Here is a 15,433-nt window from a genome sequence, read left to right as displayed (position 1 = left end):
GAGAAGGTTGAGGTACTTAAAGATTCTTGGCCTCGGTCTTCATTCCCAGTCAGGCTTCCCGTGCCTCTTGTGTTCCTGAACTTCTAGACAGGGCTCAGGTGAACAAAATCCCTCTCACTGTAAGATTGGAGCTAGTCTGAAATCACCTCACGAAGCTGAATGTGTGCAAGTCTGTGGGGCCAGACAACACGCATCCTAGGGCTCTGAAGGATCTGGCTGATGCAGTTGCCAAGTGTCTCGCCATCATATTTGAAAAGTCACGGCTGTCAAGCAAGGTTCCTGGTAACTAGAAAAAAGAAAACATCACTTCCGTTTTTAATAAAGGGAGAAAAGAAGACCCAGGAAACAACAGGCTGGTGAGCTTTATGTCCGTGGCTGGGAAGGTCATGGAGTGGATCCTCCTAAAAGAGATGTTAAGGCACATGCAAGCTGAGAAGGTGATCCGAGACAGCCAGCACAGCTTCACGAAGCACAGCCTGCGTCTGACCAATCTGGTTGCCTTCTGTGATTGAGTGACAACATCAGTGGACAGGAAGGAAAGGAAGGGAAGCAGACGTTGTCTACCTGGATTTCTGCAAGGCCTTCAACATGGTCCCACGCCACATCCTTATCTCTAAATTACAGAGATATAAATTTGAAGGCTGGACTATTTGGTGGATAAAGAATTGGTTGGATGGTCGTAGTCAATGGCCCTATGTCCAAGTGGAGGCCTGTGATCAGTGGTTGTCCTCCACGGATCTATCCCGGGACCAGTGCTCTTGAACATCTTCATCAATGACACAGATGATAAGATCAAGCATACCCTCAAAAGTTTGCAGATGACATCATAGAAGAAAGGGACACCACTCCTTCTTCACAGGAGCACCTCCTACGAAGAAAGGTTGAGGGAGGTGGACTTGTTTAACTTGGAAAAGACTCCACTGAGACCTCATTGTGGCCTTCCAGTACTTGAGGGGAGCTTATAAGCAGGAAGGGGAGAGACTTTTAACATGTGTGATAGCAACAGGACAAGGGGGAATAGCTTTAAACTGGAAAAGGAAGAAATTTAAGTTAGATGTTAGGAAAAAATTCTTTACCCGGAGGGCAGCGAGGCTCTGGCACTGCTGCCCAGAGAAATCATGGATGCACCACCCCTGGAGATGTTCAAGGCAAGGTTGGGTGGAGCCTTGAGCAGGCTGATCTGGTGGCTGCCAACTAGCCTATGGCAGGGGGCTCGGAGCTCAATGATCTTTAAGGTTCCTTCCAACTCAAACCACTCTATGATTCTATTATGTACCAGTTTAAAAGATGTCTGATGCATCCAATTGTCACTGTTGATGCATCCCATCTTTCTCCCACTTCTAAGATACGTGAAGTCACTCCTCTATTATGTTCACATGAAATATCACACATAGGCTGTAAACGAAAACAGAAAGAACACCTGAAACGTGGATCTTGGTGAAATACAAGTCTACATATTATCCTAACACTAGAATTAAAAAGTAGTTGTCACCCTACAGAATCTGCATTTTGTAATATTCATGGAAGAAAGCACCAAGGAAGCTTATGAAAGCAATCTCACAGCTTCTATTTAAGAAGGGTGGCAGCAGACTTACCCGTGTTTTGCAGCAGTTCCTGATGTGTGCCTGTTTTGTCCTCCACCAAGCCACCCCCAGCCTGCTCAGCCGGTAAGCTGCCATGGTTACTGCCGTTTGTACTTGGTGTTGCAGGTGCGAGCTCTGGGATTGCTGGAGTGGTTACAGCTGACAGTGCACTTGTAGGAGGAGTGCTTGTTGATAAGCTTGGAGATACAGAAGCAGAAACAGCAGCAGCAGTGCTAATGCTCACGTTGCCAGGCCCAGAAGTGCTCTGTTTTGTAAGACTGGGTACTGGAGGTGTCACAGTTTTATTGTCCAGTTCTGCTGGCGACTGCTCTGTTCCCAAGTTGCTTGGGACTGATGTCTCCAGCCCCTGACCTTCTGTTTCTCCATCCAAGGTGTACTGCTCTTCCCCTTTCTCAAGGGAGCCAGTGACTTTCTTGCACGCTTTTGTCAGCAAGAGTTGGCCAATCTTGTCTACTTTTCCCTTTCCTTTACTAGAAGAAACAGGACTTCGTCTGTTCCCGGGCCCTGGACTACTGCTTAGAAGAGGTGAAACCACGGGTCCAGGCTGCGTGGCTGTAACGGGGCACTGGTCATTTGACCCACTGCTCTGAGAAGCAGCTTCTTCAGGGCTCGAGTCTTTTGCTGGCTGAGCAGGAAGATGTGAAGGAACATTTGAAGAAGTTGTAGCAGGAGAAGACAGCTGAACAGGGGGTGCCAAGGGATTAAGAACGAGTGGCCTGCTCGTGGGAATACTGGGAGCAGGGCTGCTAGAGGATGTGCTAGGAGGAGCAGGTGCAGAGGAGAACTTGATGTTCTGTGGTATATGTAAAGGGCCCACAACTGCGACTGACTGAGGCATCAGGCTAGAGTTGGATGTCATTGGGGCTGTGGGAATCGTACTTGGTTGAGAGCCTTTCATAACCTGAATTATTGAGGAAGAGTTTATAAAAACAGGTGTAATGAACTGCGGCCGTGCATTAGACTGAACTGTCGACTGTCCCTCAGAAACCATAACTTTGTTTCCTACGTTAGGCATTGTGACAACAGTAGACACTAATGCAGGTTGCAAGTGAGATGGCAACGGCGCTGATGTATTAGCAGAAGATGTAATGGGGTTTGAAGTTACAAAAACTGTTATCTGGTTGGGCGGTAAGGGAGCTGAAATAGAAGAAGTGACAGGCCTTTGCATTACTGGGGGAACACTCTGCGTAACATTTGAGTTTATTTCCCCCGGTTCCTGATGCCCTGGATTTGAACAGGGCTCATTACTTTGAGGGAAACTATGTGAATTAGATGGCTCTTTGCTAGAAGATGCATCTTGCAGTGGAGGAATGACAGCTACCTTTTTTATCTCCTCCACAGTGGTGACTACTGGTGCCATTTCAAGACCTGTCAGTCCTGGGGGCTTAATGGTTACATTAGGAGCTCCAGAATTATCAAGAAGTTGGCTTAAAGAAGTTGGTGCTTCCCTCATAGCTGGAGATACCATGGTTTTACTTTCCTCCAAAACTGGAAGCTTACCCACGTCTAAGGCCTGCCCGTCTTTTTTTGACTGCTCCTCTGGAACCAACATTTTTATTTCTGGAGTAGGGATACCTTTTAGTTCAATGCTGGGCTGGTCTTTGTTACCTTGGACAATTTGTGCACTTTGACATTCATTATCTTGAGGAACACTGAGGCTCTCTTTATTGTCTTCAGGAATGCTAGTCATAGCAGGTGCAGAAACTGCAGGACTCTGATTACTTAGCACGGTACTATTTTGAAAACTTGAAGTAACAGGTGTTGGCAAAGAAGCAGGACCAACCATTATGTTCCTTTGCACATCTACATTCTGCAAGAGAGATGGATTCTGCGGAGTAGTCAATGACAACTTTGCTGCTTTTGAATTCTGTCTACCAGGACTTGGTGTTGTTTTCCTGCTGGATCCAGGACTGGACCTTCGACTACTGCTTGGACTTGCTCTCTTTGTTCCTCCAGCATTTGTTTGCTTTCCTGAATTAACAACGCTTTCCAATTTATGTGACTGTGGAGTAGCAAAACTAGACTGATTGTTAATTGTGAGATTTGATGGGGCTTGTCCAATGGCCTTCAAAGTAGTAGGATTAAGACCCTGCTGATCAAATCCTCTACTGAGATTAGGCCTGGGAGGTAAAGGAATATTAATTTGGGGAGGGAAAAGACCAGCTATAGAAGCATTGAGTCTCTCTGGAGACAGGCTTATTTCTGAGGGTTCTGTGCTAGGCGGGCGGTTATTAGGAGTCTGAGGATAGTATGGCCTTGGGCTTGCTCTGTTTGGGGTTTTAGGCCTTGAAGTTTGTGATGGGGTAGCAACATTAGGAAAATGGTGCGCAAGGGAGCCAGGCAGAGAATTAGATTGCTGTTGAGGACTTGTGCCTTGGGTGGTTGAAAGTGGGGATGGTCCAGGTTTGGCTCCCGTCATCATTAATTGGTTCTGCGAAACTACTAAATGAGATGTCAAATTATTCTGAGCTCCTGATGCTGTGGTGCCTTCAGTTCCACCTCCTTCTGGAAGGGAGGATACTGACGAAACTTCTCCCAGAGGCGAGCTGGAAGGATTCTGTACATTATCTTGATAAACCATTTTTCTTGCATTATTTCCCAGAGAAGGATTGCTTGGCAAGGAAATTCTCTGTTTATCAGGAGACAGAGGCACAGATCCAGGGCCCTGTAGATTGACCATTACTGGCATGTTACCACTCTGCTGCATGGGCATTCTTTGGGCATCTGGATTCAGAGGCCCTCGAGGTGGATGAACTCCTTGTGGTACGGGAAGCCTGACTGATTTGGAGTCCTGCTGCATCATAAGCATCATCATCATTTGCTGCTGTTGCTGCGGTGTTTGTGGCGGCGCCTGAGCTTGCTGTGGAGGCAGCTGTGGCTGCTGTTGCAGCTGCTGTGGCTGCTGGGTATGTGGCATGAGTTGAGGTGGCATCTGCTGAAGTGGTCTTTGTTCCACTGGCTGAGAAGGATAACCTAGGAGGACACAGTGACATGCTGATCAAAAACAAAAATCAGAGAAAGCAGGATTTATGTAATGAATGGCATCAAATAGGAGGTGTAGGTTAACAGGAGAGCCTGTTAATCCCCTGTAACAGCCACATTAACTAAACAGGCTTTATAAACAAGGGAAATTATTTCACTTAAAGTGTTTTTAAGAATTATAAACAACCTGTGTGACACTGAATGGAAGGTCTCTAACATTCCAGTGACCAGCTATTACTCTGGCTTCACAACACCTCAGAAAGTCTCTACACCTGTCCACAGGCTTGTTGCTGCTTTCAAATGCAGAGTTAAACTTTCACAAATTAATTATCCTCAAAACAAACCTAAAAGTTTGTAAGACAAGAACTGGAAAGCCTGTTACATATCTGACCATTCCCACTGTACAAAGTAGAATCTACCATGCATCAATGTGTTACTTTGCAAAGAGCGTACTGAAAGGAACACACGCAGCATATAATCCTTCCTATGAATAAAGGATAATTCCAACAGTAACCTCCATCTCCTAATTTTGAAAAATCAACTACTGGTCAGTTTTAAAGACACCAGTCTGTGCTACTGCTAGAAGTACAGAAATCTATTCAGAATTAAGAGTAGTAATTCTACAGTATTCAACATGATAATATTCAACACGTATCACCTTCAGGTGATACACGAGGATGCAGACATCTATTTGTTTAGAGCTGGTTCAAAGAACACAAGTAAAGGAATCTATTATTTACTAGGAGGAAAAAAAAAAAAAAAAGAAAGCTTGGTCTTGAATGTGCAAGAAAGTCACAAAGATTAGTAAAAGCTCTACGGTAGTGACAACATGTAACACTCACCTGGTGGCCTGCTGCCAAAGTCTGAAAGTTTAGGGCCTGAGCTGTCTAGGCTGATTCCCTGATCTCCGGACGTTGATGACTGATCGCTCTCCTCCAGGCCGCCCGCGCGCGGTTCTGAGGAGCTGGAAGAAAAATAACTGCTGTTTACATACAGCCGTAACATCAATGTTTGGATTCTGCTTCCACAACCATCCCTGCACTTCTGGCTGACCTGCAAGTAACTCATGGAAACAGATCACTGCCTCAGGTACAGCACAGCAGATGGGAACGCAGCCCAGGACTACCGGCAGTCACTTCTGGGCCTGAAGCACTCCTCCTGAAGAGAGAAGCTGCCTGGTGCTTTACTCACCCGAAGCATTTGTTCCTTTCCTTTGTTTCTTCCTGTTTATAATTAAGAGAATGCCAGTGAATACTTCAAATTCATATATAAATGGCTCTCCTGATGCATTCAAACAGGCTTCCCTCGAACACTGCCATGCTACCTGTACAGATAAGTATCGTGTATATATGCACTGAACTTCAGTGGCAGCACCAAGTTCCCAGGGGAGACCAGCTTAGGATATCAGACCTCTATCCATGTCACAGCACAAACGTATCGACACATCAGGCATTCAAGGCCATCCACCAGAGCACACAGCTCTGTGGAACGCAGACCCTGCTCCAGGAGATCCTGGGGGACAAGTTAAAATTGCCAAGATTTGACATCCAATGCTTCCACTGCATCACAACAGCTTTTGCAAGCTTAGAACAAGCATGCTTTTGTAGCTAACGTGTGGCCAGAGGATGTAAGATGAAGAGGGATGAAGAGTAAAATACCTTAATGACTTATTGGTTTCATGAATATACTGAGGCTGTATGGAGATCTACGTAATAACAGCTCTCCACTTAAACTAAAGACACCAAAACAGATCTGCTGCCTGCAAAGAGAAGCAGAGTTCTACAGGAATGATGAGGAAAAAGAAACTCTCAGCAAAACAAGAATTATATAAAAGTTTACCTGACAGTAACAGCCCGCTTCTGGTATAGGGACAGCTGGCAGCAAGAAACTCAGGCCTGCCCCAACGTCCTATTAACTACCCAGTGCTCAGAAAACAGGGAGCAACTTGGAAGCCCCTGAATTTTCACTGGTCAGCAGGGGAGGCTCAGCTGTGGGTCAGGGAAAGGCTCTGCCCGAACAGCGGTGGGCACAGCCCCAGAGCCTGAGGTCAGGGAGTGCCGGGACACTGCCCCACTGAGCCAACGGTTTGGGGTGCTTTGTGGAGCCAGATGTGCTCCTTGCAAATGGGGATGTTCTACATTTCTGTGATTTCTTAAAAATGGGGATGGGGATTACAAATGTTACAGTTAAGGGTCAGATGAAAAGCAGTTGCAGAGCATTACCACACAAACAGGCTTAACCTGGAGAGCTGTCCTTGTGCAAAATCAATTCTTCCGACACACCTCCAGCCAGATGGGAGCCATCAAGCAAGCTGCAAAACAAAACCTCGCTAAACTCAACTGGAGTTTTGTTCTCTAGCAACCAGGAACAGCGATTACTGCAGGAACAACTGCTGCTACAGTTTCCGGAAAATTTAAACACAAACTGAATTTCAAAAGCAGCTGAACTTTTACTGAGCCCATTTAACAACCACCAGCTATCTAAGAAGCCCACCACATTCTGAATACACATAACAGTGAGTCTGTGCCAGAGGGACAAACATCCCTTATTTGTTCTTCCCTCCTACTGCTCTTAGTGCAAAGACAAACCAGCTGCACAGTATGGATTAGCAGTTTTCTAAGGGCACTTTAGCTCTACCGCTGCATTGCTGAGCACGGCTCTCAGATACGAACCTGCAGTCAGAGCACAAAGAGAATGTCAAAAGAAAAAAAAACTAGGCTAAGCAGAAAAAAACAACACCTCACCAGCAAAGAAACAACAACAACAACAAAAAAGAGATGCAGATGCTGACATAAGACTGGAAGAAATAAAGATACAGGGAAGGCAGTGCAAACTCTATAACAGCAAATAGTCCTCTGGGAGATTCTGCAGCAGCTTTATCCATCCATTTACTGATATTCCCAGGCTACTCTGAGGCTGCATGACCATCAGCAAGAGCAATGAAAACAAAACTGCAACGAGGCTTTTCTTCAATGAACACAAGGCTTTTGGCTTTTCTTTAATAACGACACAAGGACTGCATATTTTCCTTTGCTGCAAATGAGCAGTGCCCACAATGCACTGTTGCTAGTGCCATGCAACGTTCTGATGCAAAGAAAAATATGCCGTAGTTATTGTGTGAAAGGTACCTGGATAGCCTTAAAGTTCAAGAAAACAACAGACAAAAATACCTGTTTGCTTTTAATTCAAGTCCCGTTTGAAGGCAGGACATTCATTCCAAGGCACACCAGTGTTGCACACTGTGTGTATTTTGGCCACTTGGTTCTAATGCCATAATTTCTGATGATTTAATTTGAAATCACCAGGCCTGTTTTGCAGCAATTTGAGCTGACAGGCTGTACCATGGCCTGTGTGTACAACTAAACAGCAGATATTTGACATTTCTTCTGAGCCTTTTAAACTGGAGTGCTTTGCCTTGCCTTCACCATTCAGCACCTCCACATCTGCAAAAGGCATTTTATAGCAGCACTAGGAGATTAAGGCAGTTAAGGACTGTCACAGAAGATCCCTTGCAATATAAATAAGTGCAAATCTGGATATTCCTGTGCTGCAAATTTGCTCAAACTTCTTACATTCTTTTCTAAAGCAAATTGGGAAAAAAAACCACAGAAGTTTAAACCAACATGTAGATTCCTCTCAGGGCTTTTCCTCCTAACCTCCTCCAGGCTAGGAAGGCCAGCATTGCTTGGGCTTGTTATTCCCACACCCAGAGAGTACCACACTCCAACTCCTAGCTGCAACTTTCCCTAAGAGAAGACCAGTTCAATTCCAGGCAGAAACACAATAGCATATACATGTCTCCAGAAAAATCACAGAATCACAGAATTGTAGGGGTTGGAAGGGACCTCCAACCCCCTTCAAAAATCTATACAACATATTGCTACACAAAGGGGCTTATAAATCTTCTGAAAGTGCTTCCCAACTGTCTGCCTGTGACCGCCAGATTGCTTGAGAATGGCAGCCTCCATTTCCAACACCAAGGCCCCAGGAATCCACCAAGATTTTGAAAAAAGCTTCTTATCTCTTTTACCCAGTAAATGCAGCAAACATTGCTATTTTAAGCAGAAGTATTACTTAAATAGGATGCTTGCACGTTCTTCTTGATCCTGAATGAACTTTGCAGAGCACACTGGCATGGAGCTATCACTTGAGTGAAACTGCTAGCATACGAAATAAAGCAGTTCTAACTCGACGCTAGCTGAAAACACACTGACAGGTTGCCTGCGAGGCCTTCCCATATCCCTTAAAAAAAACAGTGTAATGTTAAACCTACTTTGTTTGTTCCAGTTGTTGATTAGTTTTCTTTTTCCTTGGAGGCTTCTTCTTCTTTGGCTTACTGGCATTCTGACTATTTGTTTTGTTGTTCACACCGAAGTGTCCTGCTGATATATCGCTCTGTAGAAGGTTCACCAAGAGCGGGCTTGTGAGCGTGACATCCTTATTGACAGGAAAACCAGGATTCTGTCCACAGGAAATCTGATTCCCATTTGGCGTTCCGCTAAACCCGGAATTGAACGGCAGACCGTGGCCAGAGAAATGACTCCCCGAAGCACTGCTGCTTCCTTGCATTGCTTGCATATGGGAAGGCACCATGTTAGACTGCTGCACGGGAACATCAGGTAACATCTGTGTCACGTTCACATCACTACTTGTTGCAGTAGTAGTATCCCCAAGTTGCTGAGACATGTGGGGGCCAGGCCCAGTAGGTCTTAGAACTTGCCCTTGTATTCCCATAACCTGAGAAGGGTTACCATTCACAGGGCCTTGCTGAGCCATCATCTGCCCAGTGAACTGCACCATGTTGCCTTGCATGTTTGGGGTTGGTCCTCTCATCAGTTGAGCTGGCCCCGACATAACACTGGACTGGTTTTGTGTATTAAAAGGCTGTTTATTTCCCTGCATTTGAGTGGTCATCATCTGTTCCATCATTGAGTTTGGCTGTAACAAGACCTGACCTTGAGGTCCCATCATCTGATTGTGTGTAGACATCATCTGTTGTCCCTGCTGGGAAATCATCTGTTTGGGTGGGGTCATCCTTTGGGGTGAAGGACCAAGATTTTGATTTTGTGGTGTTACCATCATTTGGCCTTGCGGCATGAGCTGAGTTCGAGAAAGTATCATCTGGTTCTGAGGGTTCATCGATCCCTGAGCCTGAATATTTACCATCTGTCCTTGAGAGGATACAATTTGCTGATGCATTCCCATAAGCTGAGACTGTGGTCCTTGTTGAGGCTGTCCTTGTATGTTGCCCATGTTAACTTGTGGCACTCCGCTAGCACCAGCCTGCTGGTTGTTCATATTTCCATGAAGTCCCATTAAATTGGTCTGCATTATATTTGGTGGGCCATGCGGTGCTTGCATCTGATTTTGAGGAGGCCCAGATCCTTGGCCACCTTTAAAAACAATTGTTAAAAAGCTGGTTAGAAACCGATGGGAGTGATAGAAAGTTTTCAAATTTGATGGTGAATAACTACTCCAAATTCACGCTCCTGGACACTGGAACATTGGACATATTTCCAGTTCTGTGCTATGATGTTTGGTACCACAGATAAACATTACTTGTCAAAACAGAAAATCATACCAGCACTTCTCAAAACAAGCACCTTCACTGGTGCTTCCTTTGTGGACCCCACTGCAGAAGGCTCATCACAGCTTTCATTTCAGTCATTATCTGTACATGAGCCTAAAAATATTCCACAATAGCACCTAACTTCACAAAACAATTACCAACTGCAAGAAGCTTCAAACCTTGAGGTTATTTTATAATAGGTAAAAAATAAACACACATATAGTAGTAATGAGGGGACATAATCCAGATGGAAGGCTGATAACCAAATTGTTAAAATATTTATGAACTACAGATTTTTTTTTTTTTTTTTTTTCCACAAAACTCTCTTTAAGCTGATTTCCAAAGCTTTCAGAGAAACTAATAACTTTTTAAAATAAAACAAGGTGCTTCTTTTCTTCTTTTTCCTAAGATAACACTCTTCTTTTTTTCAGGACAAAAAGTTTATTTTGTGCTGTATCTTCATTACCCCTAGCCTCCAAATCCTATTGCCAATTCTTTTTATCTTCCAAACAGATACGTATGGATCCTAGGATGACAGTCCTAAGTAATAATACTTGAGTACAACCTGCCACTTGATTTTCTTTTCCTCATTTAACAATACACATAGAATACCACTAAGCACTTTCACTCCAAGCTAGCTACAATACTCCATTACCAGTAAGAATGTAATGTTTTATAATTGTGTTATGCAAGTAAAAGCATCATTTTCTACATACAAAAAAAAAAAAACCAACAAAAACAAAACAAGCCATCAATAACTGAGGAACAACACATTCCAAACAGACCTGTGTGCTGCACATTTTGGCTGGTTTGTAGCTGTGGAGCTCCACTGTTCACTGGTGTTCCTGGTGCTGTGGAAGGCACCTGACCTTGCATGAAGCTCTGGTTAGCCTGGCCTGCAGGGAACCCGGGAGGGAGGCGCTTGGCCATTCCTTAACACAAGAATTTTCTCATTAGTACGCAGGGAAAGAAGGAAGAGAGAAGAATAAAGAGGAAAGAAAAAAATCTGTAATTGGATTTCAGTAGGAAGAATCCCTTTGAGTATGTACTGTCACACTTCTGGTTTAGGAAGAAAGTAATTTTTGCCAATACGTGAAACCCATTGAAAGCATACTTAGAATTCTTACCTGTGCAATATTCTGCCTAACAAAGCACCACGACTCCACTGAAAACATAATTCTGCTTCTAGTCTAAGCAGAACATAACCCCACAGAAAAGGGGAAAAGTCGGAGTTTTCAGAAACCAGAATCTGAAGTACCATCATCTGCTGTTCTCTACTGCTGCTCATCTCTCAGCAGGACCTTAACTTACTCCATGTAAGCAAATACAAATATCTTGCATTTTTATGACACTTTTTCTCCTCTCAACAAGACCTGCCACCACAACACACCAGGTACAACTTCCCAGCACTCCTTCGCCCTGCTGGTCCACGTACACACAGACTCGAAGTGACTGTTAGGGCCATGGAGGGCTGAGCTGAAGAATCTTCCAGGTAATGAGACAGAACAGGGCTTGGCTACCCACAAAGAGACTTCGCTGCAGCAAGTCCCAAGTTTATATATGCAACCCTGCTACTCCTACTGCAAGTATTCTGCCAGGTCTGTGCCTGGCACAATGCCCACACTTGGACACATCACAACACCACTGCTGTCCTGCGACAGAGAGCAAGAATTGCACCGTTCCCAGCAAAATGAGCAGCAGCATGAAGGCCTCTAGCAAAACCCACCTCTTTACCTCACCATCAAATATACAGTACCACAGACCTATTAGAAACTCCATACTGCTGTATTTTCCTGATTTACAGCCAGGATTTAACCTTGGCTCCTTCTATGACTATAGCTTCCTTGCACACTTTAACTGTATTGCTTGTGTAAATTAATCTGGTCTCACGTCTACAACTAATACTTCAATATAGTTGAGTTCATAAGTCAAACATCAGGTGCATCTGTAAATACGGAACAATTATTTCCAACAACACATTACAGGACTATAGTTCCAGTTGTGCAAAACTTAGAGCAAAATTCTGCACGTAGGAATGCTTTAATTGAGGAAAGTTAAATTTCGCCTCTTCTGAATTGCAAAATTAACCAGGTAAAAGTGTTGGAATGTATTCATTTACACTAAGCCTTTAAATGCAAAATGGCTCAAAAATGGAAAAATCCCTAACTGTGGCCTAATTACTGTCTAAACTGCAGGAAGGACTAAGCATGGACAGAAGCCAGGCAAAAACCTCAGCAACTAGAAGGTGCCGTAGCTTTGTTTAAATCAACAGAATTGTTTTTAAAGGATCTTTTTAAAAGATCTGAGGATACAGCTCACAGCAGGATTACTGATTTTAGCAATAGAGCCTGGAGTGAGTCCAAATAACCTATTTTGATAGTTTATTTGGGTTGTTATTTTTAACAGAGCAAAAGCAGGGTTTTGTCTATAGTAGGTTTAAGTTTTTTAGGTTTAATAGTAAGTATGCAGAGGTTAGGCTGTCTAGAAGTCAGGGTTACATTACCTAGAAGATAGTGATTCTTGACCGAGGACATACAGCTGGAGAAACAAAACTGTAAGGAAATGTGACAGTTCTCAAAATACGTGGCCGCTGAAGACAAGAAAGGAGGTAGCAAGCAAAAGGCACTGCCAGACCCTGAAACCAGTCTACAGGAGGAAAACCCTAAAACTGAGACAATTCAGATGAATCAAACTGAACCAAATCCAAATGAGACCCACAACACAAATAGCGAAGACGCCTGCCTAGATGAGTAGACCAAGGAATGGTACTTGTTACAGCTCAGCCAAGCTGTATCGGATGCACAGTGTGAGAACACAGGAAAACAGAATACATACAGGACTGTCTGTGGAGGTAGATAGAGAATATGGCCTACACTTTGTAAGTACAGAAGGAAAAGAGCCTGTGCACAGGCACCTGAGAGCAGCCATTCAGGAGAAAGACAAACAGAGAGAATTGCTACAAGTCAGGCACAGCACCATAAAAGGCACAAGGGAAAAAGAAAAACGAGGACACAAAAGAGATCTTAGGATTCATAAATGAAATTCTGCCATTGCTAGAGAAGCCTTCTGAGAGCAGTAAGGCAAAAACGTGAATGAGGAGATCCAAAGAGAAAACGAAGGACCACAAGACCAAAGAGGAAATTAAAACCTCCCTTTACTTTCTCATTTTAGAACAGGGAACAGCAGTAGCAGTGCTTTAATAGTGAAGAAACTGATGACAAATAAAGACAGGGTCAAGAGGAAACATCCACAACTTAGAAGGGAAGATGTAAAATAATGCTTCATTTCTGCAGCAGAGAACGTAAGTGGTGACAGACAAAGCTGAAGGGAAAAAAACATTCATTTGTTTTTATTGAACTCTCTCCCTTTCAAAGCAAACAAACAATATCTTTGCCTATTCTGAACTTGCTGTAAGGCAACAGAAGAACTGCCAAGAGGATGACAAGGAGTCATAAGCAGAAACTACATACAACAACTTCGTTGCCACGGCCAAGAGTTCACTTCTAGGTTACTAACGCAGCACGTCAGGACACAGGTAGGTAGTAGAACTGAAGTGACTGATGCTAATTCACCCATACTCACCTTACAGGTACACAACCTACATCTTCATTTTGTCTCTGAACAACTTTTTGAAAAGGAACAACACCATTAGTTCTAGCCATTTTATGTTCTTTCTTTTATTGTAAAAGACAGTCTTAGTACTTCTTACCTCCTAAGCCAGGGTGTAAACCTTGTGGACCTTGGTTCTGCTGCTGCATCACCATGAAGTTGGGGGGTACGTTCCCCTGTTGCACCATAGGATTACGACTAGGAGAACTGACAGTCTGCTGAAATCCCTGGGGAAGCGTGCTACTTTGGGGAGGCCTTGGTCCCATCTGCTGCTGCGTCTGGTTAACTGTTGGAGATGATGCAGGAGATCCCTGCTGGAAGGAGGAGGGAGAGGAAGCAGGAGACTTGTTGGTCAAGTGGGGTTGTTGTAGTGGTGTAGGAACGCGTGAGGGCCCTCCCTGAAGGCTTTTCATTTGAGGAGCAGTAAACTGGCCAGGATTGCTCATTTGGGGAAAGTTTGAGTGAGCCTGGGAAGCTTGCTGGCTTCCGAAAGGATATGGAGGTGGAGGATGAGTAGGAGTTTGTACTGTGGCTAGAGATGGTCTTGCTTGAAGTTGCTGTTGCATTTGTCCAGGTAAAGGGGCCTTTTTCCAACCCTGGTTTACTGTCAAGGTACCCAGTGCTCCCTGGGTTGGAGGAGGCTGAAGTGCTCCTGAAGGAAGCTGGTTCCAGCCAGGGGGAACCGGAACCTGTGCTGGTGAAGTAAACGAAGGTCGAATACCCTGCTGTGGCTGCTGATGTGGCTGGGGAGGACGTGTCTGCAACTGTGTTTGTTGCTGTAGTTGCTGAAAGTTGGCTGAGTTCATTTGCCTGTTTACAGGAACTGATTGCATTGAATGGAGTTGCGGAGCTAAAGATCCAGATGGATGATTTTGCTGCTGGATATTTAACCCAGATAAAAGTGGGTCCATTGCATCTATTAAAATAGCAAAAAAAAGTTAAAATAAAAGTAAATAACCTACTGTAGACAAAAACCACCACAAAACAAGGAAGGGTAAATTGTTTGTTTGCATCTGTTCACTCTGCTGAAATTAAGGTCTAACAAATATTCACACTCCAGTGCTCCAATTCCTTTAACAGACAGGACAGACAACACTTGGCTTCTCAGGATTCCCTTTGAAAACCTTCCAAGTCTCATGAATTTATAACCGCTAAAAAAAAAAAAATAAAAATGGGTAACTCCATTGCACCTGTTCCTACAAACACAAACCTTCTACACACTTACTGGTAGAATAACACAAACGTTAACTGGTATTATTCCTACCAGCTAAAAAAGTGGCAAAATGAGGAATTAACACAGTCCTAGAATATTTGAAACATTCATTAAAAATGTTGTCTGTAAGAATAAATCCTGCAAAGATCTAAAGGAAGCTGGTAAATACTACTACAATTTTATGAAGGGAGAACTAATAATCTCCTCTCTTTTTCTACAGTCTCATAATTATGAAGAAAATGACCATAAATTGAGGTAAGCCCCTCCCACCAAGATCCCCAAACATTAAGTTTCTACTCTCTCTAATCCTGTTTCAAAAGCACCTGTCCTTAATCTGGCACACGTGCTTCCTACTGCAGACCCCTGACTCATTCAACCATTTCTTTCCTTAAGACAAAGCTCTGTCCTAACAGTGTTACACACAAAGGATACCGCTGCTGCTCAACACATCTGAAG

General features: G+C 43.9%; 1 protein-coding gene across 1 annotated transcript in view; it reads right to left on the bottom strand.

The window, feature by feature from the left end:
* The window catches only part of NCOA6 (nuclear receptor coactivator 6), a gene marked incomplete at its 3' end in the record, with an annotated part of 31,633 nt that overhangs the window by 10,659 nt on the left and 5,541 nt on the right, over positions 1 to 15,433 (bottom strand). Inside the window, exons 5-9 of the mRNA XM_079543505.1 lie at positions 13,865 to 14,680; positions 10,941 to 11,087; positions 8,860 to 9,979; positions 5,429 to 5,550; positions 1,596 to 4,577 (exon numbers count right to left, since the gene is read on the bottom strand). Of these exons, the coding sequence (XP_079399631.1) occupies positions 1,596 to 4,577; positions 5,429 to 5,550; positions 8,860 to 9,979; positions 10,941 to 11,087; positions 13,865 to 14,680 (5,187 nt within the window). The remainder of the gene's footprint in view (positions 1 to 1,595; positions 4,578 to 5,428; positions 5,551 to 8,859; positions 9,980 to 10,940; positions 11,088 to 13,864; positions 14,681 to 15,433) is intronic.

This window comes from Tetrao urogallus (genome assembly GCF_951394365.1).
Source record: "Tetrao urogallus genome assembly, chromosome: 16".
Lineage (NCBI taxonomy): Eukaryota > Metazoa > Chordata > Aves > Galliformes > Phasianidae > Tetrao > Tetrao urogallus.
This window is presented reverse-complemented; position numbering and strand designations above follow the sequence as displayed.